Source organism: Melanerpes formicivorus, unplaced genomic scaffold (genome assembly GCF_026170545.1).
Source record: "Melanerpes formicivorus ecotype bairdi unplaced genomic scaffold, bMelFor1.0.p_v2 SCAF_29, whole genome shotgun sequence".
NCBI lineage: Eukaryota > Metazoa > Chordata > Aves > Piciformes > Picidae > Melanerpes > Melanerpes formicivorus.
Window position 1 is genome coordinate 7174082 of NW_027142381.1, and position 25108 is coordinate 7199189.

A 25108-nucleotide genomic window follows, 5' to 3' on the forward strand; every position below is an offset into this window, starting at 1 on the left:
TAGCCTGAATTTATTCTTGCTTTGAAAACAAACCAACCCAAACCCCCTTCATTGCTCCCCCTGTAATTAGACTGAACAGTCTAAGTCTTGCAAACCACAAGATGTCTGTGGAAAATCACTTGATTTCAGAATGTGGGGTTGTATCCTGTACCTAAGGGAACTGTAGGAATTCACTGGTCTTGTTCTTTTTCAAGATGGAGCAGACGGAATGGGAATCTTTGACTTGTTAGACACTGGAGATGATCTTGACCCTGACATTATAAATATTCTTCCTGCATCCCCTACTGGATCCCCTGTACATTCTCCAGGGTCCCACTACCCCCATGGAGGTGACATGGGCAAGGTAACTCTCTGACTAAGCACAGAGCTCTGTGTGTGTTGTGGTTTCCTTTTTCTCCACCTGCTAATTTCCTCCTGTGGAATAAAAGGTTCCTATGAATTGTTTTGAGTGGTTTGGATATGGGATTGTCTACAGTGCTTGGATAGTTTAAAATGCTTTGTGTTGTTAGAGACACAGATAATTTGTGTGAGGTTCGTGATCTCCTCACATTAAAGCATTGCCTTTTGTTTTGCAGGGTCAAGGTACAGATCGATTGCTGTCAACAGAATCCCACGATGAAGTAACAAATATACTGCAGCAGCCACTGGCCCTTGGTTATTTTGTGTCAACTGCCAAAGCAGGTCCATTGCCTGACTGGTTTTGGTCAGCGTGTCCTCAAGCACAAAATCAGTGTCCCTTGTTTCTTAAGGTACTGTAACTTCTGCTGGCTGTGCAGCCATCTTCCAGGCCATAAAGCTGTGCAGTGAGCAGGGATCTGAGCTAGCAGAACTACGACATCCAAAAGAAATTCATTGCATGTCTTATGGAATGTGACTGCTTCTGCATCAGGAGAGGTCAGGGTTTAAATGTTTGAGCTTTGGCTTTTATATTCTCCTTTTACAGAGAATAAAAAGGATGAAGGGGAGTAGCAAAGCTCTGAAGTGTTCTGATCTCCTGATGTTTTTTTGCAGTAGTCTGGACTGTGTTCTGGTTCTGGCTTTGTGCTGTGTTTAAACAGGTTGAGTTTCTAGACAGATCCCTGCTTAATGCCTGAGTCCCATGGGAGCCAGTGCTAGGGAGGGAAGTGCACAAGTGTAATGTAATATCTCATTTACATGGGGTAAAAAACTCTAATAAGTAAATCTCTTTATGTATGGCACAAAAGCTTGGCTTTCCTGTTGGCTGTTGCCAAGTGATAGTCATTGTGTCATCTGTCTGGATAGTGTCTGATCCCCTTATCTTTTTATGGCACAATCGAGGCATGCTTGGCACATTTAAAGCTATACATTAGGGTACAGTGAAACTTTCTGTATTAACATTATTCACTTTGGACTGAAATTAGCATCTCTTGCACTATGCTTTATTCTCCAATGATGCAGATAGATCTTCTGCTGCCTTACTTGTGTCTGGATTAGCAGTTCCTATTGGCCTAAGCTCAGCTGTGGCTGTGATAAAAGACATTTTTTTGAACAGGAGATTTCTTATTTACCCTAATCAGTTCTATAGATGGAATAGAAATAGAGCAGCCTTATGGAAAGCAACTGAACTTCCAGGTCTGTGTGGTACTAGAATCTTGGGCCACTGGAGTTGCTTTGTTTAATAATCACTTAACACAGCAGAGGGATTACAAAAAATAACCTTAAAACATATGGCAGTGCTGGCACTGTGCTTTTAGCAGAGATCTGTGTGCCTTTCCTTTACATTCTGGCAATTCCTGAACCTGTTGATGGCCTAAGGGTAAGAATGGGTTTGTTTCACGTGGCAGAGAATGGAAGGTGACTGTGAGGTACAGGTGAGCCGTATCAGGCAGTAACTGCTTGTGTCTCCTTCTCTCCTTAGGCCTCTTTGCACCTCCACGTGCCTTCAGTGCAATCAGACGAGCTACTCCACAGTAAACACTCCCATCCACTTGATTCTAATCAAACTTCTGATGTGCTCAGGTATTGATGATTGATCCCTTGCAAGCAACACTGTGCATTTCAATTTCAGTACTGCTTCAGGGACATTGCTTGTTTGTTTTTCTTGCTGTTAGCTTTTTCTTTGAGCTGTTGATATCCTTACTACATCACAGACAATATAAATTGCTGTGCTTTGAGTGTTTAAAAGAAGGCTTTATCACACAAGAGTGCAAACAAACCTCTCTAAGCCCTTCTTTAGCTAATCATTATTGCTTACAACTGAAAATATTTGAAGGACAATGAGTTGCTGAAGCTAGAAGAAAGTTTGGGGTGTAACACAGAAGATGATGCTTCCATGAGCGGAAGATAGTTGCAGTTAAGCCAGAATCTTGCACAATAATAGTGTGGAAATGCTGAAGTATGAAAGTCTAGAGAGGCTCACGTAAGCAGAGGGCACTTGTTGAGAAAACATCAGAGTTTTTTTTCCATTGTGCCCTTTTTTTTTGGTATGAGAACCTCTGGACATTCATTAAGCATAGACAATTAAAACGACAGTTTTCCACTGAGAGAAAGTTTAGGTTTGTAGCAATTCTGAAGGCGTGTTATTTCAGAATGTTGGCAAAACTACTTGATGTTTTTAATGCCAAAGAAATGGGATTATAGTAAATTAGGGCCATAAAAGCCTGGTGGAAAAATCTGTTGGCTTGACAGAAGCTTGTTTGCTTTTCAGGTTTGTTCTGGAACAGTACAATGCACTCTCCTGGCTAACCTGTGATCCTGCAACCCAGGACAGACGGTCGTGTCTCCCAATTCATTTTGTGGTGCTGAATCAGTTGTATAACTTTATCATGAATATGCTGTGATCTTCATCTGAGTTTTGCAAGACAAAAATGAGGAAAAGGGATATTTCACTGCAGGACTAAGTTAATTCTTCTCAGTGCAAGTCGTTTGTGATGGGGTATGAATCTTGTTACTTCCAGCAAATATTGTTTGACTTGTGAGAGGGGCGCCCGTGGGCCCCGCTGTCGTTGAGTCACTGACTATGGGGGACGCTTTAGAATGATGATCAGAAAGTGTATTATAACATTTTTAGTAGCAAAATTAACCATTTTTTTCCCCAGCCACAGTATTTGTGAAGAGTAATGAGCCATAGTACCCAGTCATGGTTAATGAATATTCAAAGCATGGAGATGAGAAGAAACGTGAGGAACAATAAGTTTCAACCTATGGCTTCAGAACATCAAGATGTTCTTGTATTGGATTATAGTATCTAGTATTCAAAAATGCCTGCATCTCTTATTTATTGTAAGTTTTTAAATGTATAAATTGTCTTATATTTCTTAACCTCTTTTATAAAAATTTTCCTAGAAGGTTTATACTGCCTTCTTGCTTTAAAGCAATTGGTCTAAAATATATGTAATCGTCTTAATTAAAAGTTGCAGTAGGTTGCTTTTAGAGTATTATTTTTTTGTAAGGGGGGGGTGGGGACAGTAAATTTGTATTGTCTTGATGTACAGTTTAATGGGGATAGAGGGGTTAATGTCCATACCATTGTGTGTGGGGGATTTACAGCTAAGCTGTAGTTGCAGAGTACATGTACAGTAATGAAGTTCACTGTGTTTATATAAATTGAAAAGGTACCGGGTCTTACAGCATTTTATATCACACCTTTACAGAGTAACAATGGCAATATATTAAGTGATATTGTAGGTGGTTTAACTTGTAGTGAGAATAAAACGAATAAACTCTCTTCAGCTGAAGTTTGTGTTATGGTTCAGGGCTGTGGCTAGATTCTCAGATCTATTTCCAGGACACGGGTTTTAATATGAGCAGAACATCTCTCGTGCATCGCTGTTCCTGAGATGTTCTTGGCACTGTGGTGTTTTCTTCCACCTGAATCTGAGGAGGAACACACAGAAAACTCTGATCTAATCCAAAGTCTCCTGAGAGGCTGAAATTTAGCCCAGCTCTAGCCATTTTACAAATGCAAAAACAGTCAATCTTGACTTTAAGATTGGTGTGTGTTTAACTCAAATGTGGTGTATATAGATTCTCAGTGAATTCTGGTATTCAGATTTTATTCCACTAGGAAAAAAAAAAAAAAAAAAAAGAAAAAGAAAAGAAAACCATCAAAAAAAAAAGTCCCCAACAGCACGGAACCCTGAGCCCTTCCCTGTCCTGGGGATCTTTGGCACTGTGGTGACGGTCCCAAGTATCGGTGTATGGCCTTCCCCATACCCTCTCTTCAGGCTCTGGCTGGGGCATGTGCCAAGGAGGCTTTGCCCTCCCTAAGGAAGGGACTGACAAACCACAAGGCTTTCCTAACCCTCTCCCTCGAGCTGCAGTCACCCTTTTTTTTCTCTCGGCGGTTTCCTTCCTTTCTCCTTGCACACGCCAAGTCTCTGCTGCTGCTCTGAACTAGCCCCTACGGGTGCTGAAGGGCAACCTGCATTTGCTTGCTTTTTTTTTTTCTCCTGGGTTCCTCATCTGACTGCCAGATAAAATCTGAACTCCTGCAGCGCTCACCTGAGCCTGTCATGCTAAGCCACATCCTGGGTCTTAACACTGTCCATGTCTCGCTGGTCTGAAGCTGTAAAGGAGCAAGTTTTAAGATTCATTTGTGCACCTGCCGTGAAGAATTCGCCTGCATTTACAAAACCTTACTGTGGTCATCAAAATCATCTTTCGTAAGCTCAAAATACCTGCCTGAGAGCATCTTTTTCATAGCGTGAGTCTCCTTGAATCGTGTGTATATAATACTAGCAACTCTCTTTTTTTTGAGTTGTTTTGGTTTTGTATAAAGAAGTTGTACAATTGGTGAGGAAAACTTTTCAGCCATTTCTTCAAAACAACACGTGTGCAATCAGAAGTTAGCATATTTTGATACATAGAGGTGGAAACAAAAGTGGGGCTTGCCCCTTCCTTGGTCCTGAACCGCAGCTCAAAGGGCACATTTTTGTCTTACAGAAGGGTCAGGGCTTGGCTTTTTTTCCTCATTTGGCTGGAAAAGTGCTCCTAGAACTGGAATTTTCAAAGCATATGTCCTATCTTCTGGAGGGTTTTTTCATTTGTAAGCTTTGTTGCTAAGTGGTCATTTTGAACCGCGGCTCAGTTAGCCAAGTTCCAAAGGCTGGGTTTTGATGTGGCTTTTTTGTGTTAAATCTGACTTGTGTTCATAAAGGTAAGTGAAGCAGCTGCCTGACCGTTGATTGGTGTCACTGTGTTCTGTTACCTGGACCACAGCTTCCCTGTGAAACTCCCCAACTGTGAAAGCTGCCAGTTCCCCCTCACCTCCCCCAGATGCTGTTAAGTTATAATCTTGTAACCACTAGAAAAGATGGAAAGGGCCATTTGTGGAGTGAGAGTCACAGCCGGCAATGTACATATCAAACCTGCCAGCCACCACAGAGCCAACTACTCCATTGGGCATACTTTTTGTTGTTAGCTACTTTCCCGTACCTGTTTTAAGTGCACATAATACCTGGCTCATAAATGAAAATCGCCACAATCCAATACCTTGGGTTCTATAGCAAGTACAAGCTTAAACATTTGACAGTTTCAGCTATAGCTTTCCAAACTGCGAGAAGAGGCTGTTCCTGGCAGTGTGCTGTTAAGTAGCTGTGGAGGTTTACCTCCTCTAAATACCCAGTGAAAGGAGAATGAGATCCTTCCATTTGCTTCCCATTGAAAACATCTATTTGAACCTAGCTATTACTGTATTTAAGTCATTTTAGTCACCTTTTGATTCACTGTTTGACTCAGATTTCTGCAAACCCTGTTGCCAGACCAGCAGGCCACCAATTGTACTTGCAAACAACCCTTCCCTTTTAAAGCAGCTGTAACATTTAGCTCTTTCTAACATTTCCTGGAAGTAATTAAAGGATGAAATGAATTTATATTGAAATCCTCAGCTCCCTTCTTACTTAGCTGTCAGTTATGGCGCAGATCATTGTATTTCTATATTTACCTCTGAGGGCAATTTTAACTTCAGGTGTTGCTACGAAGACTTGCAGACGTCTTTAACGGAGCTCTGTTTGTTAATGCCGTAATGCAGCAGAATGTTTTGCTCTTATTTTAAAGCTTTCAAGAAAAAGAGCAAAATGGTTTTTAAACTATGCTCCTGCCCCACATCATTTGCTGCACCCCAGCATGGCACAGCATCGCAGTCTGGGGTTGAGAGCAGTGCTGCAGAAAGCAGTGTTTGGAGCTGGGCTTTGTTTGGGATTCGTCAGGTGACACTGGACAAAGTTTCCCTCTTGCCAACCTCCAGCTGGGAAGGTTTGGGGGTTTTTAGGTAAAGGACCCAGGACTTCATACTTAACAGGTTGGTTGGGTTTTGATGTGTTTTCAATGATCGTTTGTGGGTGTACTTTTTCTTTTCAGTGAAGTTTAATTTACAGTAAAACTGGATTTGGGACCTACCACAGTCCTCAGGGTCACTTTTCAGGACGTTGCTACTCGCTGTTGGGTTGGTTGGTTGCTGTTGTGTTGGGGTTTTCTTTTTTCCGAGTAAACTGGATGTGAGGACCCTGCCGCGCGCTGGGCTGGGGGTGACGCAGCCTGGGGCCTCCTGCCTGGACATGTCCCCTGCCCCGCCCCGCCGGGCTGGGGCAGGCCCAGGGAGCTGTTCTGCCTTCTCACACAGCCTCCAGCCGCCGTGGGCCAAGTCGTCGTTATTTATCAGGAGGAGAAAAAACAAACAAACAAACAAACAAAACCCCACACGTTAAAAAGCGATTAAGGAACAAAACACTATTGCTGCCGAATGCCATAAACACTGAGTTGTACAAATTGTGATTGAGGAAATGAAAAAGGTTTATACTTTTTAAAAAAAAAAAAAAAAATTCAAATGGAATAAATTATTCATGAAGCCTTCATTGTGGAGTCGCTTTATTGCCGGGGGTGGGGAAGGAGAGGAGCGGGGGCGGGATTGCGGCCTCACGGCCTCGGCCTTCCCGCCCGCCGCGCGCCCCGGACGTCACTTCCTGCGCGCCGCCCCCGCCCCCCCCTTACGACGCGCTCCGGGTGCGACGTTGGGGCGCGGGGCTCTGTGGCTGGGAGACGGGGCCGCCATGGCGGAGTGCTCCGGCCTCCAGTTCGTCAGCCCTTACGCCTTCGAGGCGATGCAGAAGGTGGACGTGGTGCGCCTGGCCGCGCTGAGCGACCCCGAGCTGCGGCTGCTGCTGCCTTGCCTGGTGCGCATGGCCCTCTGCGCCCCAGCCGACCAGAGCCAGAGCTGGGCGCAGGACAAGAAGCTCATTCTGCGGCTGCTCTCGGGGGTGGAGGCGGTGAACTCCATCGTGGCTCTGCTGTCCGTAGACTTCCACGCCCTGGAGCAGGACGCCAGCAAAGAGCAGCAGCTCCGGTAACGCAGAGAACAGCATCTTCTGGGGTGTAAGCCGCGATGTGGCTTTCCCCAAGTGCCGTTCGTGTCCCCTGACAGACCCTGAGGAAACTTCTGAGTTTTGGCCGAGCTCGGTTTCATTGCCTGGCTCGGGGGTCGTTCTCTCCCCGTGGCCGGGGGTGCGTGATGCTCCTGCGGGGAGCTGCCCAGACGGAGGGTGGGCAGGGAAGAGGCTGACCCGTCCCTGAGGGGAATAGACACATCAGGGGAATGTTCGTTCTTCACCGTTGCCGCCCCCACCCCCCCCGAGAGTTTTGACAATCTGCTGAGTTCGGTTTCATGGTGTAGTGCAGTAGCAAGGCTCTTCACATTGTTGGCAAGATCTGTCATCTTCCTTTAGCTGATAAAATGTCTGCGTTGGCATTTAACAGTTGCTGGTTTAAATTGTCTGTTAGGCATAAGCTTGGAGGAGGTAGTGGAGAAAGCATCTTGGTGTCCCAGCTTCAGCATGGGCTGACCCTGGAGTTTGAGCACAGCGATTCCCCGCGGCGGCTCCGGCTGGTGCTCAGCGAATTACTGGCAATTATGAATAAGGTACGTTTCTCTGGAGCTGGGCACCAGGGAGTTTTAGGGCAGTGAAAACGCCCTCTGGATAGGTTGATTTGCTCTCTGCTTCTGTTTGTGGTGCTGCTGGTGTGTGTGAGCATCCTTCTCCAGTTCTTGAGAGGCCCCATCTGACAGAGCAGTGGCTTGTGGCTGCTTAATCACAGCCTGATGAACCCAGCTTCCCTGGAGAACCAACGAGGGTAGTCTTTGCTAATGTAATAGAGACTCTGTATATTCTCTGTTATGCTGTACTCAAATATAATGTGATTTTGTTATGCAGCAGTGCACAAATCACATTTGAAAATGAAATTAAGATTTTTCTTCATCCAGCTCTTTGCTCCTTTTGCAGTATGATATTTGTCACTATTTCTCCTACCCTCCCCATCTCCTTGCATCCCCCAGCATTTATTTTCCCTATGTAAACTTACTACAACTTCAGAACTGTCATTGAGCTGCTTCTCTTTCTTCTGGAAGGAAGCAATGACACCAGCCATATGGAAGGATTTCCTCCAGCAATTATTTCTTATTCTAAACACTTTTTTCCCCCTTTTTTGCCTATTCTGTGGTTACAGCTGTACATGTGGGACAGTTTTTAATGTATTCAATCTGCTGAATTTAAAGCCATGAAAGACTGATTATACAAATGGCTTCATGAATCCTGTTCAGTGATGATGAATAATGTCTTGTAGGTGTCAGAATCGAATGGGGAGTTTTTTCTCAAGTCTTCTGAGCTCTTCGAGAGTCCTGTGTATCTGGAGGAGGCAGCAGATGTTCTCTGCATTTTGCAAGCAGGTGTAGTATTCTGTCCTTACACTGCTCTCTGGCTGCTTACCAATGCAACAAGAGAACTTTTGAAGCTCTGGTGACTGATTTAAGCTTCATCCAGTCTGTCTGGCTGTTTGAAAGAGGGATGGATCACAGAATCACAGAATGCTAGGGGCTGGAAGGGACCTTGAAAAAACATCCAGTCCAACCCCCCTGCCAGAGCAGGACCTCCTATACCAGATCACACAGGAACATATCCAGGCTGGTCTTGAGTATTTCTAGAGAGAGAGAGACTCTACAACTGCTCTTGGCAGCCTGTTCCAGTGTTCTGTCACCTTCACAGTAAAAATCTCTTCCTCATGTTTCCATGGAACTTCCTATGCCTCAGTGTCCACTTATTGCCCCTTGTGCTGTCATTGGGCATCAATTGAGCAGAGCCTGGCTCCAGCCTCTTGGCACTCACCCTTTACATTTTTATAAACATGAATGAAGTAACCCATTAGTCTCCTCCAAGATAAAGAGCCCTCAGCTCCTTCATTCTCTCCTGTGAGGAAGATGTTCCCCTCCCTTCATCAGTTTTGTGGCTCTGCACTGGACACAGATTTGTTTTCTCTTCACTGCTGTGTGTTATTTAAACAAGGGCTTGTTTCGCTGCACACCACTGTGACTTTCAAACCCCTCTCTTTTTATGCAGAGCTGCCATCGCTGTTGCCAATAGTTGATGTGGCTGAAGCTCTGTTGCATGTTAAGAATGGAGCCTGGTTCCTCTGCCTTCTGGTGGCCAATGTTCCTGATAGCTTTAATGAGGGTGAGTTGCAGTGTTCTTGTCCAGATTAATAGCTGATAGGCTCCCATTCTCATGTTGCTTACCCCTTTGTGCAGCCTCTTGTACACTGATGGTGTGCACGTTGAAGCTTTTCAGATGTAGGTCACTGTTACAAAGGCTACCTTGGGCAGTGAGTGACTGGGACTATGAACCTGGTCCAGCTTTGCTAATAATTCTTGTCCCTTCATCTAAGACATATTCCAAGGTGAAAAATTTGTACTGCTGGTGCCTGTTCAACATCCCTTGCCTCACAATAAGATTTCAGTCCCCAGGGCTGCCAGATGCACAGGTTACATTAGATAGAGAATGAGTAGTAATTGGGTGATGCATAAATCTGTAATGACTCTGTAATTTCTCCAAGGAGAAAGAACATTTCCTTGTTCTGTTTAGTGTAGATCCTGAGTTCTTACCCAGACAAGGTTTGTGTGGCCTAGCTAGTGAGTCATAGTGGGCTGAACACAGTGACTTGTGTCCCTCTCTGTGTTCATGTGGCTTTCTGTTGGAAAGACCAAGCTGACTCGCTCCTCCTGTTGGGTATTCAGTCTGCAGAGGTTTGATTAAGAACGGTGAGCGGCAGGACGAGGAGAGCGTCGGAGGCCGACGGAGGACAGAGGCACTTCGCCACCTGTGCAAGATGAACCCTTCCCAAGCTCTCAGGGTCCGAGGCATGGTGGTGAGTCTGGCCTTAGGCTGTCCAGAGAATCTTAATTATGATCCTTATTGGAGCTTTAAAAACGACAAAGATGACTGAGCCCAAGCGTTTTATCTAGGTGGAAGAATGTCACCTGCCAGGTCTTGGTGTGGCTTTGACCTTGGATCACACCAAGAATGAATCTTCAGATGATGGAGTGAGTGACCTGGTGTGTTTTGTGAGTGGTTTGCTACTTGGGACAAACGCAAAGGTTCGAACTTGGTTTGGAACTTTTATCAGAAATGGCCAACAGGTATGAACAGCTTTGAGTACTGTGCTTTACACCAGAATATACCTATGGTTTGCTGTTGCTCTTCTGAGTGTGGGCACCCATATTTGTGTGAGTGCAGAGAAACCCTGTGGTGTGTCTGGGAGCAACCTCTGCAAGACAACCTCTTCTTATGGGACTGTCAGGTGTGTAGGTAGTGCCCTTGAAGGCAGCTACCTGCTTGTTCCTCTGAGAGATTTTTACACATGAAAACCAGGGAACTGGAAGTTCATATTGTTTGTCTGATAAATGTGTTCGTTCTCAGTGTTCACAAGTTGCATCTTGAGTTGCTCAGGTAGTTAAAGCTTGTGTTTTGATGCAATAAGCTGTTGTAATGTGATCATGTATTGCCTGTTACCCTGGTACTGAAAGTTGTATGTAAAAACCCTTCTCTTCTCTCCATTCTGTTTCTCCCTTCACTTCAGCTTTACAGAAGCTCTTACGCAATAGATTGTTTGATGGGCTGAATTTTACATTGTTGTTCTCATCTTTTAACCTCTTAACGCAGAGAAAAAGAGATAATATCAGTTCTGTGCTTTGGCAAATGAGGAGGCAGCTGCTCCTGGAGCTCATGGGAATCCTCCCCACGGTTCGCAGCACACACATTGTTGAAGAAGCAGATGTTGATATGGAGCCAAACGTGTCTGTGTACTCAGGACTGAAGGAAGAGCACGTGGTGAAGGCCAGCGCATTGTTGCGTCTCTATTGCGCTTTGATGGGAATTGCTGGGCTGAAGTGAGGAACATTTCAGTGCTCTGCTTTTTATTCACTCTGTCCACTTCAACAGAGCTTGAGAGCTCTGGGCATTTTTGGAGCCTTTGTGTTCTTGAAACAGTCCTGGCAGGACTGAAGAGTTTTAGTGCTGGGGAGGCTCTTCTCATGTGCTGACGGCTGGAGTGCAGAGAGTAAATACCACAGAATGTTAAGGTCTCTGGAGACAGGCATGGTTTTTAATTGCTGTGTTACTCTCAGCAGAAAAGTTTTTTTCATTTTAATGGTAAAGATCCATTTATCAACTCTGCTGATTTTGTAAATCTAAAATAATGCAGGAAGTGAGGTGCTCTCTAGTGCTGTAAAATAACTTCTGCTGACTTGTTAAAAGAAGTCGAGGCCAAAGTGGTTGGGGCAGTAAGAAGAAAAAGCAGATGAAAATTCAAGCAACATGCTCTGCATGAATTTATAGAGTTTCTGTCCTTTCACATTTCAGAGAGTGCTGAATGCTCCATGCATTGTTAGCTTTAGTTTAAGTGTTTTGTACTAACAAGCACAATTGTATCCTGGGGAACTTTTCGCCCTGTTGTTACCTCAGCAGATTTTGAAGTTCATGGAGAATTGCCAGTTAATCTTGACAGCTGTTTATTGATGGCACCTTGATAAACAGATTAAGTAAGAAAGAAAATGTAATGTAAAGATTGTGATGAGATTGGAAGTCTCCTCACTCTTTTAAATTAGCAGCCTGGATTGTATTCTTGTTCTGTTCTTTTCAGGCCAACTGATGAGGAAGCTGAGCAGCTGCTGCAGCTGATGACCAGCCGACCTCCTGCAACCCCAGCTGGTGTTCGCTTTGTGTCTCTTTCCTTTTGTATGCTCCTGGCCTTCTCTACTCTTGTCAGGTACCTCTCAGTAAAGGAGGAGCTTTGCAAAGATTTTACTTTTAGAGCACTGTTAAGGCAATGACCTCCCCAGAGCTGCTAAGTTTTTCTCTTCTAATTCTTTATGTAAGTCTCCCTATGTTGCTGGAAGGGATTTGTCCCACACTTTGGTAAGCTGATACTGCACTCTGCTCTCCCTCTCATTTATAGCAAAACTTTCAAGAGGGGAGCTAAGTTTGGAATGGTTTTGAAGGCTAGGGTAGGCTTTAGTAGTTCACTTCTCTATTGAACAAGTGAATGGGAAAATTCTTTAGAGTCTCTGTTCAAAAGAGTAGCAGTAGGGATATGCAGTAGATGTAGCTTTCTGTTGTGTGCATTGAAAAGAGGAGAGTGCCTGACAGTTGGGCTAAATATCAGTGCTTATCAGCTGTTTGATGCTGAAGGGGAAGTGACAGAGTGTCTCCTGGCTAGAATTCCTCAAATACTGGCTTTTCTGTAGTAATTGTTAGTAAAACTAGTAGCAGTTCCTGAGAGAAGGATCTTTTCTGGTTTTTCTTTGTGCAGCACTCCAGAGCAGGAGCAACTCATGGTAATGTGGCTTAGTTGGATGATAAAAGAAGAAGCTTACTTTGAGAGGTGAGAGCAGGTTTCTCCTTTTGGTGTTTCCCCTCATTTCACATTTTCTTATATCCTGTTGGAAATAAACTCTTCCTCTCTCTTCCCATTAGCATTTCTGGTGTGTCTGCTTCTTTTGGAGAGATGCTTCTCTTGGTAGCTATGTATTTCCATAGCAATCAGCTCAGTGCTATCATTGATTTGGTCTGCTCCACCTTGGGAATGAAGGTAAAGCCTCAACTGTTCCTAGCACATTTCTCTGTTCAACTGGACTTTTTACTGTGCATTTATACTCTTGTATTTACTTTAGATATAAAGAACTTTGAGGTTTGGTAATACATTTCAAGCAAACATAAAGTAAAAAAAAGGGGTAACAAAATAAATTAGTTCTTCTAGAAAAACATGAAGCTGTGCAAACCTCTTGATACAGAGGAATGCTACAGTAAAAGCAGCTTCAAAAAGTGCTGACTTGTTGAAAGCATTATTTGCAAGAAATGAATTTAATTCTTTTTTTTGGAAGACTAATTGAAGCAGTTTCCAAAGTGAGCTGCAGGCTTTGCATGTTAAACTGCTTAAAGAAATAGCTGTGTGTGTAAGAATGGCTTCCTGATGATTCCTGAGGAAGATTTCCCTTCACTTTACTACCATGAGACAATGTCTGAGCAAATGTAAAAGCTGGGTGGGTAGGTTTTCAGGATAAGGAAGATACAGTGAAACTTGAAAATACTTTTGGTTTATGCTTGATGTATAGATGTGAGTATTTTCCTGGTATCCCAGTGAAGACAAGTTTAAAAAGAATTTAAAATGAACAAGTTTATACAAGAAATTGGCAGTACTTGTAAATAAAGTTCTAGCTTTCTTATTTAGAAGGACTTTGTTCTTTGTTTCAGATTGTTATTAAGCCCAGCTCACTCAGCAGAATGAAGACAATCTTCACACAGGAGATTTTCACTGAACAGGTATTTTAAGCCTAGTGTTGTTCTTTGGGCCTTCCTCTCTGTCTCCTTTCTTCTTCCCTATAAGCACTTTGCTTTGATCTACAAGAACAATGCAAGGCCTGCTGATACTGAAGAGCCTTGTATCTCTTTTTGTTCTACTCTGATGTGATTATGATTTTTGTACACTTGGCTTTTTAAAAACAGGGAAGCAAAGGAGAAAGACTATCCACTATGACATTGGTTTTTGTAGCAGCAGCAAATGCTTCACCAATGTATTACATGTGCTACAGTTTTACACGTGCTGTATTAAACTACATAAAAGTGTTCTTCAGCTTCCAAACAACCCAAATTAAATATGTCAGAAACAGTGTTGCTGTGCAACTTTGTCACCTGGTGCTCATGCACTGTGATAACTTGATAATTTGTGGTATTTGTCATGTTAATTGTAAGTCTCTGTCAGGTTGTTACAGCCCATGCAGTCCGTGTGCCTGTGACAGGCAATCTCAGTGCCAACATCACTGGGTTTTTACCTATCCACTGCATTTACCAGCTTCTGAAAAGTCGCTCCTTCACCAAGCACAAAGTATCCATTAAGGTAAGATTTGCATTTTATTTCTGTCCTTAATAATGGTGCCTAGGTTTTTCCAGGCTGGGTTTTTGGTTCAATCATAGGAGCAGAATTCTTGATGGCTCCTACAGCCTATCACCTTGTGATTTGAGAAGGAACTGTATTAAAACAGGGTGCCCACTTTTAGCTCTGTGTTTTACATCACAACTTAGTGAAGTTAAAATAGTAAGAAAATTATCTTTTCCCCCCTGTCTGCACTTAACAATATCATAGTCAATATGGTATCACACAGAATGGTTGGGGTTGGAAGGGACCTCGGAAGATCATCAGTCCAACCCCTCTGCCAAAGCAGGATCACCTAGGGCAGGCCACACAGGAATGCATCCAGGCAGGTTTTGAAAGTCTCCAGAGATGGAGACTCCCCAGCCTCTCTGGGCTCTGTCCAGCACTCTGTTCCAGTGCTCTGTCACCTCACAGAGAAAAAGTTTTTCCTTATGTTTTCTAGCCAGGACAAGTTTTCCTGGTGGATCTGCAGAGAGCAGGGTCCAGAATACACGGAGTTTATTACCAGGCCCAACTCAGAACTGGTACAATTTCCAAAGTCACAGCCTCATTTAAGTTACATTTGAGTAGCTAGTTAAAAGGCATTGTACTTGCAGATAAAAGAAAACATCCTCCAGCTTTGAAACTGAACCTGTGATGGTTTCCTTTCAGGACTGGATCTATCGGCAGCTCTGTGAAACCACCACTCCACTCCATCCTCAGTTGCTTCCTCTTATTGATGTCTACATCAACTCTATTCTTACTCCTGCATCTAAATCCAATCCAGAGGCCACAAATCAGCCAGTCACAGAACAAGAGATACTAAATGTTTTTCAGGGACTCTCTGGGGTAAATGATTTGTTTCCTTCTTTCATGTCCTTTGATGTGAACATGTGGTTTTGTCTCAGGTTTTGTCTTCAGTGGTGAGCTGCCTCCTACAGTGCTGGTCATGTGTTTGGGGGTGAATCTTGATTTTTAGGAGGATTGCTGTTTGTCCCTGTTTTGCCCTTTTTCTTGGGAACTCACCAACTCATGCTGTTAAAAATGCAAAGAATTGAAAAGTGGAGGTGTTTGTGTAGGATTTGTATCATTTTTGTACCAAATGGATCTTCTTAGATAAAAATACTGCTTCACTGAGGCCCTCTAGCTGGTTTTGGAAAGAGCATTTTCATTTTGATTGAAGTATGGGAATGGTCACTTGGACACATGTAGAATTAGTGGCAGGCGTTGGCTTGTGTTGGAATCCTGGGATTACTCCTTACTAGTGTCCCAGGACATCAGCTTGGGCCTCACATGGGTTGTTATTTTTATACAAGGCTTTTCTGCCTCATCTTTCTTGGGATTTGTAGGTAAATTCTAATTTTTGCTGTCAAGAATCAGGAGTGCAGCATGAACCTTTGTGCTTGTGTACACAGGGAGAAAGCAGTCGTGTCACTCAACGCTACAGCATCACAACACAGCTGCTTGTCCTCTACTATGTCCTGTCCTACGAAGAAGCACTTCTGGCAAACACAAAGATCCTAGGTATGTGTGAGTGCATCAGTGGAAAACAGAAAATGAGGCTCAGTAGAGGAATCCTTTCAATATCCAAAATTCATACTGCTGTGAGATTCAAACCCAGGATAAAAAGTTAAGATTCTTCCAAAAAATTCAGCATTGCTCTAGAAATTCTAAAACTCTGTAGTTGAGGAATTTGGTGTCCAGATTAAAAAAGGTCCAAGCAGGCCAAAAAGTCACCAGAAATGTGTGGAGATCTCGTGAACAAATTTAAATACCAGGGAAATCTTTAACTGGAAACGTTCCCAGAAATGGTTTCCCAAAGAGCTTAATGTAATACTTTAATAGGAATGAGGTGTGGTATTTGGGATTGTTTCTATTTTACCTGGATAATATAGATGCAAGTACTTTGCATTTTCTTTATTGATCTAGGGGAAATAATTTTGTCCAGCTGTAACTCTTAGGTGTGGTTTCTTGTCCTGTTCCCTTGTAGCTGCCATGCAAAGGAAACCCAAGTCTTACTCCTCAGCACTAATGGATCAGATTCCAATCAAGTACCTCATCCGGCAGGCACAGGGACTGCAGCAGGAGCTGGGAGGTAGATCTGTGTGAATGCCTAATGTGGATGGAGAACAAGGGCTGAGCATGTTCCCAGCTGTGTGGCTGTCATGTGTTTCATAGGCTGCCTTCCTTTCTCTTTCTTCTACAATCTCAGTAATAAGCAGTGATATAACAGATCTGATTGATGAGTAATGGTGAAAGTTTGAGGAAAAGCAGTTCTTTTTAGAGTGGGTTTTACCTACCTAGGAGGGGTTTTGGAGTAGGAGTTGCCTGAGAATTTATAACTATTCCAGACTGAGTTACTACAGGGTCTTCCCACCTCTCCACAAGCCAACTTTTCCTTTCTGTTGCAGTTAGAATGTCACGCTGTAAACATGAAAGCTCACTGAACTTCTTAGTAGGGATTCAGTTGAGATCTGTTGTTGAAACTATAGGCACAGTATTTTCAAGTGAAAGATGCAGCTACTCTCATCTAAGCTGTGCACTTCAATACCCCTAAAGGTCTGCATTCTGCACTGTTACGCCTGCTTGCAACTAACTATCCTCACCTCTGCATTGTGGAGGACTGGATCTGTGAGGAGCACATCACTGGCACTGATGCCTTACTGAGGAGGATGCTGCTTACGAACACTGCAAAGAACCACTCTCCCAAACAGCTTCAGGAAGGTAAAAAACATCATCTGAAGTAAGCAGTGCTCTTTCCAACTAGGCTGGAATATAATGGGTTTGGAGGCGGGTAGCCATTTAATTCATTTGGTCATTCTGCATTTGTCTAACAAATGCTTCTGCAGAGAGGTCAGAAATCCAGTTGCACCAAGATCCCCTTGTCTTTATTTCATAGCATTTTCCATGCTGCCTGGAAATCACACCCAGCTGATGCAGATCTTGGAACATTTAACACTTCTCTCAGCTGGTGAATTGATCCCATATGCAGAAGTGTTGACATCGAATATGAATCAGCTGCTGAATGCTGGAGTCCCTCGGAGGATTCTTCAGACTGTCAATAAACTCTGGATGGTTCTTAACACTGTGATGCCAAGGAGGTGGGTTCAGAACACAGTTCAGTTTGGTGTTGCAGACAGGTGAAATGCCACTTTCTGTTTCCAAAATAATGGCACAGTGCCTGTTTCTGGGAAACTGGAGGTTGTGACTGAACGGAATGTGTTTGGAGTTATATTTGGTTTTGATTTATTGGCGTTTTTAACCTTTGCATTTAAAAGGAAAGTACTTTTTTTTTCTCCTGAGAGGAAAGGAAGTCACCAGTTTGCTTAAAATATAGGAGCATGGGTTTATAGTGTACATTGTTTATGTTGAACTACTGATAAAACAGTCTGGTAAGAAGATGCCTTTTATGAGGAAGTGGATGCCCTACTGCAGCATAAACAGTTTGCTAGCTGCAGTGAGTGTTAACTGGTTAACTTCAAGAGCTGCAAGTGAAGTATGAGGGGTTTGCTCCTTGATAGCCTAGAAAAACACAGCTGAGATCAGTGAGTGTGCAGTTGTTTATGTGATCCTTATCCTTTTACAGGTTAGCTAATAGAAAAATCTTTAAAACAATCTCATTTTAGGTTGTGGGTGATGACTGTTAATGCTCTGCAGCCTTCAGTCAAAATAGTCCGACAGCAGAAGTACACTCAGAATGATCTGATGATTGATCCTTTGATTGTGCTAAGATGTGATCAGAGAGTTCACAGGTAAGCATCTCCCTCTTCTAGCTCTGTGTTCTGTGGTACTTACATCCATAGTGAATGCTAACCATAAAGGTGTCTCACAGAACACTTCTAAAAGCTTTCAGTGCTTCCAAACTTATTTGCAAACTAATGACAGGAGCTTGTAAGTTCCATCGTTTTTGTATTAAACTTGTTGGTCTGAGGTCTGAGTGAGCTGTGCTTGCTGTTTCTGCATGTCAGGTGTCTTGTTGCAGGGATTTGTACCTAGGTCATCCATTTTAGATTTGTGTGTGTGGGTTTGCTCTACATAGAGATTGCAGCATGTTTAAAATGGCTGCTGCCACATGGGGGTGGTGGTGGTTGAGGTTGTAGCTGTAACATCCTTTCACTGTCTTTTGCCATCCCTCATGGGCCTGTAGGTATTCTGTCTTATTGGGTAACTTTTTTTGGATAACACTTCCTGCCAGTGGGTGTTTGATGGATAAGGCAAAGGTAGATTTGCTCAATTTCCCAAGAAAGTCTTTTAGTAGTACATGGATATTAGTTCTTGTAAATGTCAGTGATGACGGAGGAGGATGTCTAATGCTGCTTTGTGGCTCTGATGCAGGAGAATAAGCTGAGAGTAAAAGTATTGAAAATAATCCTAACTGATAGCAGTGGATGAGCTTTTAAGGAGAATATGAAATAATGCAAACAATAAGTCAGAATTCATAAATTCCAACTTTGCCTTTTCAAAGTAATGAAGAAAATTACATCTGTTATTCTGAGGAGACACAGCTAAATACACTTTAGCCCCTAGCTGTAGTCCTTGTGTATTCCTTTTCATATTTTCTGTCAGTTGTGCTTTATTTCCCCTCCTTTTTATTATCCTGTTTTTTCATAATAAAGGGCTAATAGTCAACTTGATTTGTCCTTTGCACACATCTCTCCCCCCTTGCCTTTTAGCAATTGAGCCATGAATCCAAATTTCATTTGAGTTGCTCAAGTTTCTGCTGATGACATCTTTAATCTCCAGCCTGTAGGTGAAATATTTAAATGTATGTCCCTTCAGCCCTGGGATGCAAATTGAAAATTCTCTGTTTCTAAAACTATTTGGGAGATTTAGAATGCAATGTGATTTGAAAACTACCATCTTAGTGTGGTGGAAGTGGTTCAGAACTAGTCTGCTTTGTTCTTCCCCATGGTTCAGAAGATTTTTTTTTCCCCCTCCACATACAGCCAACATATTTTGGATTTGCTTTGTTTATCAGAAACTAATCTCTTCAGCAGTTCCTTGGTTTTGTAGAGTGAACACCTTCATGTGTGTGCATGAAAGAAGTAGGGCTAAATGGCAGGGAGAAAGGATTATCTTTAGTACTTTGCTCTGCTAGGGCAAACCGCTTTAGCATGAACCAGACCACACCAAACAAACCTTTTAGGAGTCCTTTTAGTTTGCTCTGCCTACTAAAAAGCTTTTTCCCTGTGTTCCTGTGTCAGAAGTCCTCCTCTGATGGATATAACTTTGCACATGTTGAATGGATATCTTCTTGCTTCAAAAGCTTACCTCAATTCTCATCTAAAAGAAACAGCAGAGCAGGACATTAGGCCATCCCAAAACAATGCAATGGGTCCAGAGGCCCCAGAAGTTACAAGGGAAGAACTGAAAAATGCCCTGCTTGCTGCTCAGGTAAGGAAGAAATGGATGTGAAATGATAGAACAGAAATACAAAAACAGGTAAAAAAGGTGACCTTTTCACTTGTTTACTGACTTCTGGTACAATGAAAACAAAACCTGTCTCTCTTTTCAGGTTATTAAATTTTGTGGCCATCTTTTTTCTAGTCTGAAGCATTGTGTTGGTTAACTCATTTTCTGTGAGTTAGTGCAGAAAAGTTTTGCTTACTAGCCCTTTTGCCTTTGTGTTATCCAGAGGCACTTTCTGTGCATAGATTTGGGGCCATAGAAGATGAATGAATGTGACAAACCTGTGCATGATCATTTGAACTGTGATTTAAGAGCAGCAGCCAGCATTGTAAAGTGTGATCTGTGATTATTTGTTGGATTTAAGCTTTTTCACTTTGAGTCATGATTCAGATAAAGCATTGGGATGTTTCCAATGTACAGGATTTGTGATTCTTGAACTGAGTTGCTTTTATTCTCTATTCAAAAAATTCTACGGGTAAAAATTCTAGCAACCTGACAGTCTTCCACTTTTAAAATTGTCATTACTCTGTATTTGATTTCTGTGATTTCATTGAGGTTTTTCTGCCTATTCTGCTGTTTTTCTTCACAGGACAGTGCTGCTGTGCAGATTCTTCTAGAGATCTGCTTACCTACAGAAGATGAGAAAGCCCAAGGCAGTAATACCCACAGTTTGCTGAAGAGTGTTCATGGTACTACAGGCCCTAAGAGTCCTGAACCGGAAGAAGAAGATAGCTTGCTGTGTAATCTTCGAGAGGTCCAGTGTCTGATCTGCTGCCTGCTGCATCAGATGTATATAGCTGACCCCAACATAGTCAAACTAGTTCATTTCCAGGTGTGCTTTGCACCATTTTGTTTCTTTCATGGTTTCTCTGGTTAAGAAAGAGCCAAGTGGTCAAAGGATGTTGAATGCTGCTGTTGTGATCCTCAGAAACTGTAATGGCCCACTGCTCTGCTTCCCATCTTTCCAAACTTGTGCTTGTTTCCTCCATAGATCAGTGCTTGAACTCTGTTGTTGCTGAGAAGGGAACACCTAAACTCTGCCTGTTCCTCATCACTAAACATATGCTTTGTCTGTATCTCTGCCCCTTTTTATACCAAAATAGTTTGTCTGTTTCTAGGCCAAGGAAACTGGCTTAATCATGTTATAATTCCTTGTTCCATATCTCTTGTGGTTTATTTTTACTGACTATATTTTTAAATATGGTCACCAATTATTCAAAACTGGAATTTGGCTTCAAGTGTAAACATCTTACCTTTCCTTTCTGTTAGGGACCAGTTTATCTCTTTAGAGTGAAAGGAGAAAGGTTGCCCTTGCGAAAGCAGCTGTGCACCTTCAAGAAAAGAGAAGAGGGGGAATGATTAGAAAGTTGGGGTTTTTTAATATAAATGTGTTTCCAGTGTGTCAAATTGCCCACTGCCAAATGGCAGACTCTTTAAAAGGAGTTAATTTCCCTTGACCTGGAACTGATTGACTAAAAAAGTCATAATGGTTGTGAAATAAGCAAGTTGGGGCCTGTGGTGAGGTTTGGAGCACAGGGTAAAGGCATGGAAGGAAAGGATCACTACAGCCTGGTTTGATCTGGGGGTGGAGGGAGATTTTCTGTGCAAATAATACATTGAGTCTGGAGGATAAAGGACTGATTGAGACCCTGGGTTTGTCACCCAGCCTGCCTTTTGTTACCTTGGGCTATGGGCCTGTTCCTTATAATTCTGAATAAAAGAGATTTTGAAGTGTATTAATTTGAAGAAAAAAAGAATTAACACGGATCTAGTTAAAAATCTTAATTAAAGCAGATTTTATAAAGCCCTTTTGACACATTGACACATCTGTTTTGTTAATCACACAGGGTTACCCATGTGAATTGCTGGCACTGACAGTGGCAGGGATTCCATCGATGCACATCTGTCTGGATTTCATACCAGAGCTGATTGCCCAGCCTGAGCTGGAAAAGCAGGTACTGTACACTCACCTGGTTTGGGAGTCATTGTCAGTAACTAACCCTGATGAATTACTGGGTAAGGGGAGAAAAGAAAATGATCACTACAAAAAGTCCTGTTCAGACATGCCTGGGATATTAAAGTAATGCCTCTAGACTGTTACCTTAAACTAAAGACCTGGCCTTTAAATGCCTTTCAAATCAGGGACATGGACAACTTCTGTAAGATACTGGGGTCAGACCCTTTTCAGTGGTGCCCAGCAACAGGACAAGGGGCAAACAGATACAGATGACCACAGGACGTTCCATCTGAACATTAGGAAAAACTTTGCGGTGAGGGTGCTAGAGCACTGGACCAGGATGCTCAGAGAGGTTTGTTGAGTGTCCTTCTCTAGAGAGATTCCAGTCCTACTTGGGCATTGTGGTCCTGGGACAGCTGCTGTGGATGGCCCTGCTTTAGCAGAGGGTTTGGACTGGGTGATCTCTGGAGGCCCCTTCCAGCCCCCACCATTCTGTGTTTCTGTGTCTTTCATTTCCTCTTTAGTAAAACAGAGAGTATTGGCCAACTTGCATGTTACATGAAAAGCTTTAGCTTTAGCTTAGAACTGCAAAATAATCTGTAACTTTGTTGCGTATTTCTCTTTTGTCCTTCACCCACCTAACAGATATTTGCCATCCAGTTATTGTCATTTTTGTGTATCCAGTATGCACTGCCTAAATCTCTCAGTGTGGCTCGGTTAGCCATCAATGTGATGGGAACCCTGCTCACAGGTAAGCACTCCAGCAACCCCTGCATATAATGTGTAAATTAGAATTCTTTGCCTAGACTGAGGGCAGTTTTGTCTAAATGCTACTGTGTTAGTGGTGACTGTCAGAGTAACAACAATTCTTGGCTAGATTTTTATAGTGATTCCTTCTTTACTTAACAATTTCCTTTTCCTTTGCAGTTTTAACCCAGTCGAAGCGCTATGTTTTTTTTATGCCAACCCTGCCGTGTTTGGTGTCATTCTGTCAAGCCTTTCCTCCTTTGTATGAGGATATTATGTCTCTGCTGATACAGATAGGACAAGTTTGTGCCTCTGATGTTGCTACGCAAACGAGAGACTTTGACCCAATTATTACACGTAAGTAAAGCACTTTGTATTTCAAAGGTAACATCATGATCCCAGGGAGAAAATGATGTTCATGTTTCCAAAGCTTGGGTGTAATTGGAATGTAGTACAAAATTTACTGCTGTTGTCTTGTAAATATAGAAGGAATCTATGTAAAAAAAATATAGATACAAATAGGTGGATTTTCTGGAGATTAAATGGGCTGAATGTATCCCTTTTTAATCAGCTTTATACCGCCTGCCTTTTGTTTTATTTCCCTGCCTGTATTGTTTCAACCTGTATCTTTGCATGCAAGTGTTGTACATAGAATTTGCCATTGTAGCCTAAGTGTGAAAGACTTGAGTAAAGGCTATTGATAGTGGAAAAAGGAAAGTTGTAGCATTTCTAGAAATAACCTGGTGCATGGAATTTGCAGCTTCATAACATGCATGTGTGTAATACAAACCAAAATTATTTAGATGTACTTTGCTGTTTCTGCTTAATTTCCTAGGTCTCCAGCAACTAAAGGAGAAACCACATGAAGTGTCAGGACTTTGTAAAGATTCATCTAACAAAAGTTGTTCAAGTGACATTGCAAGCATGGACCCTGACGTTCGGCTATGTCAGTGTGTTGAAAATACCATCATTGAAATTATTAACATGAGTGTAAGTGGAGTTTAGGAAGAACACAAATGACATTGTACTGTAACTATTCTCAGTCTGTGGTGCCTAAATTAGGAGAAAACTGTGAAAGTGGACTGAGGAACTGGAGAGCAAGAAGTCCATAGGTTTCATTCACTCAATTCAATTATGGCTGAAACGAAAAGAATTCTTTGTAAAGAGGCTTATGTTGCTTCCAGTGAAAGCTTTTGAGGCTAATGGGGTCTGTGAACAATTTTCCAGTGAAACTGGGCAAGATTTTCAGGTTTGCTCAGTTTCTAGAGTGAGTCAGCAGCACACCCAAAAGAAGTTTTCTATCATTCTGAAAAGCAAATACTTAATTTTCCAAGCAAACAGCAAAAAGGATGACCATGAAAAATTTGTGGTTGATGCTTTGCTTAAGTTAAATGAACTGTTCCAGGGCCTTGCAGGGCAAGATGGAATAAAATGCTACAAGAAAGACCTGATAAAGCAGTGTGAGGAACTTGCACCATCGCATCAAGCACTAAGAAAATGCTTTAACTTTTTTTTTTGTGTGTTTCAAACCATTGGTCAGTGTCAGTTCCTGTGATCAGGAACTTCATTTATTGATCAGTCAACCTTCATTAAAAGTTTGAAACTGGTCTGAAAGTTTCTGTAAAGAAAAAGTACTGTCCAAAATGAAGCTGTAGAAATGTGATTTTTAATTTTGGGTTTGGTTTGGTTTTTTTTTTTTAAAGACTATGTATTTTTAATGCAGCTCAGATGATTCAGTGTTTTTTTAACAACGGTTTAAAAGAGCTGAGAAACACCTAAGAAGCGAGTGCAAAGGTGTCTTGCCATCAGGATAAGATCAAAAACAAAAAAATCAGTGTTGAGGATGACTGTGACAAAAGCTGAATTTCCTTGTGATGAAAGGAATGACAGATGCCAGCCTTACCAAAGTGGTGATGTGCAGCTCGGTGGACACAGGAAGGCTGAACCCTTTGTGCTTCACCCATGAACTTGGCTGTTCTTTTGCATACAAAAGCAGGACTTAAAACCTCAACAGATGTTGTGTGGCATTGCAGAAGAGGGTGTGTGGTGCGGTGGTTGGGAGTTCCTTGAAGGTTGCACAAGCTCCTAGGTGAGGCAGCACGAGCTTTTGCGGTAGAGGAAGAATGAAGGTTTGGCTGTTGTGCCAGAGTGCTTCCACACACTTGGAAACTGCTAAACTTGTCAATCCAGCACTTACTTTTATCTTAAATGACAGCATCCAAGGTCTTTAACGTTAAAATCGGTTTATATTCTAGAAATTAATAGTCAATTCTTTAGTGTGGCCTTGGGAAAACTGTGCCTAACTTGTCTGCTGCCTGGGTTGGAAAGTGATTTGAGGAAGGCTGAGACCAAACTGCCAAGCACACAGGGGTTTGTGTTGCAGCACCCCCAGCGCGCTGTGACATCTGGTAACACCATCTGCCTACCAAGTCTATTTTTGTCACCTCCATGTAAAGACTGTAAATAATCGAAATGTCTGTATTTTTGGTTTTCTGTCTGATTTTTTTTATATGCTGTAGTGGTATTTAAATAATAAAAGAAAAAAACCTAGCGCACGACTTACTTTCGAAGGGAGTCGCCTGCGTTGCTTTAAATTTCGAAGTTATTTTGCAGTCCGATTCCCCTCACGGGAAGCGCGGGAGCGCCTAGCAACGAGTGCGACTGGGAAGCCAACAAGGCCCTCTGTGATTGGTTCTAAGGGCGCAGAGGTGGAAGGCGGGAGCGGCTTAGTGTGCGCTTTACTGGTTGGTGGCTCAGCGCTCTTTCCTGTCAGCTGATTGGCGGCGGGAAGCACGGACGGAC

The 25108-nt window shown here is 42.6% G+C and overlaps 2 protein-coding genes and 1 long non-coding RNA gene across 3 annotated transcripts in view; 2 read left to right on the forward strand and 1 right to left on the reverse strand.

Annotated features, from left to right (window-relative positions):
- Positions 1–6815, forward strand: part of MED13 (mediator complex subunit 13) — a 59393-nt gene extending 52578 nt beyond the window's left edge. The window contains exons 27-30 of the mRNA XM_068154826.1: positions 195–343; positions 576–749; positions 1880–1980; positions 2669–6815. Coding sequence (XP_068010927.1) covers positions 195–343; positions 576–749; positions 1880–1980; positions 2669–2801 — 557 coding nt within the window. The 3' untranslated portion in view covers positions 2802–6815. The remainder of the gene's footprint in view (positions 1–194; positions 344–575; positions 750–1879; positions 1981–2668) is intronic.
- Positions 6816–6948: 133 nt separating this feature from the next.
- Positions 6949–24864, forward strand: INTS2 (integrator complex subunit 2). The gene is made up of 24 exons (XM_068154828.1): positions 6949–7303; positions 7738–7876; positions 8578–8680; positions 9348–9461; positions 10022–10152; positions 10250–10423; positions 10947–11173; positions 11926–12051; positions 12595–12666; positions 12759–12873; positions 13536–13604; positions 14044–14178; positions 14866–15042; positions 15609–15717; positions 16184–16288; positions 16753–16917; positions 17093–17294; positions 17820–17945; positions 19398–19587; positions 20192–20434; positions 21450–21557; positions 22205–22310; positions 22487–22663; positions 23142–24864. The coding sequence occupies exons 1-24, from the start codon at positions 7011–7013 to the stop codon at positions 23309–23311; spliced, it is 3576 nt and encodes a 1191-aa protein (XP_068010929.1). The 5' UTR covers positions 6949–7010; the 3' UTR covers positions 23312–24864.
- On the reverse strand, positions 17938–24973 carry LOC137449380 (uncharacterized). Its single transcript, XR_010989371.1, has 3 exons — positions 24870–24973; positions 20856–20933; positions 17938–19476 (listed from the first exon to the last, which is right to left on the reverse strand). It is a non-coding gene; the product is annotated as an uncharacterized lncRNA (long non-coding RNA).
- Between the last annotated feature and the right edge of the window lie 135 nt (positions 24974–25108).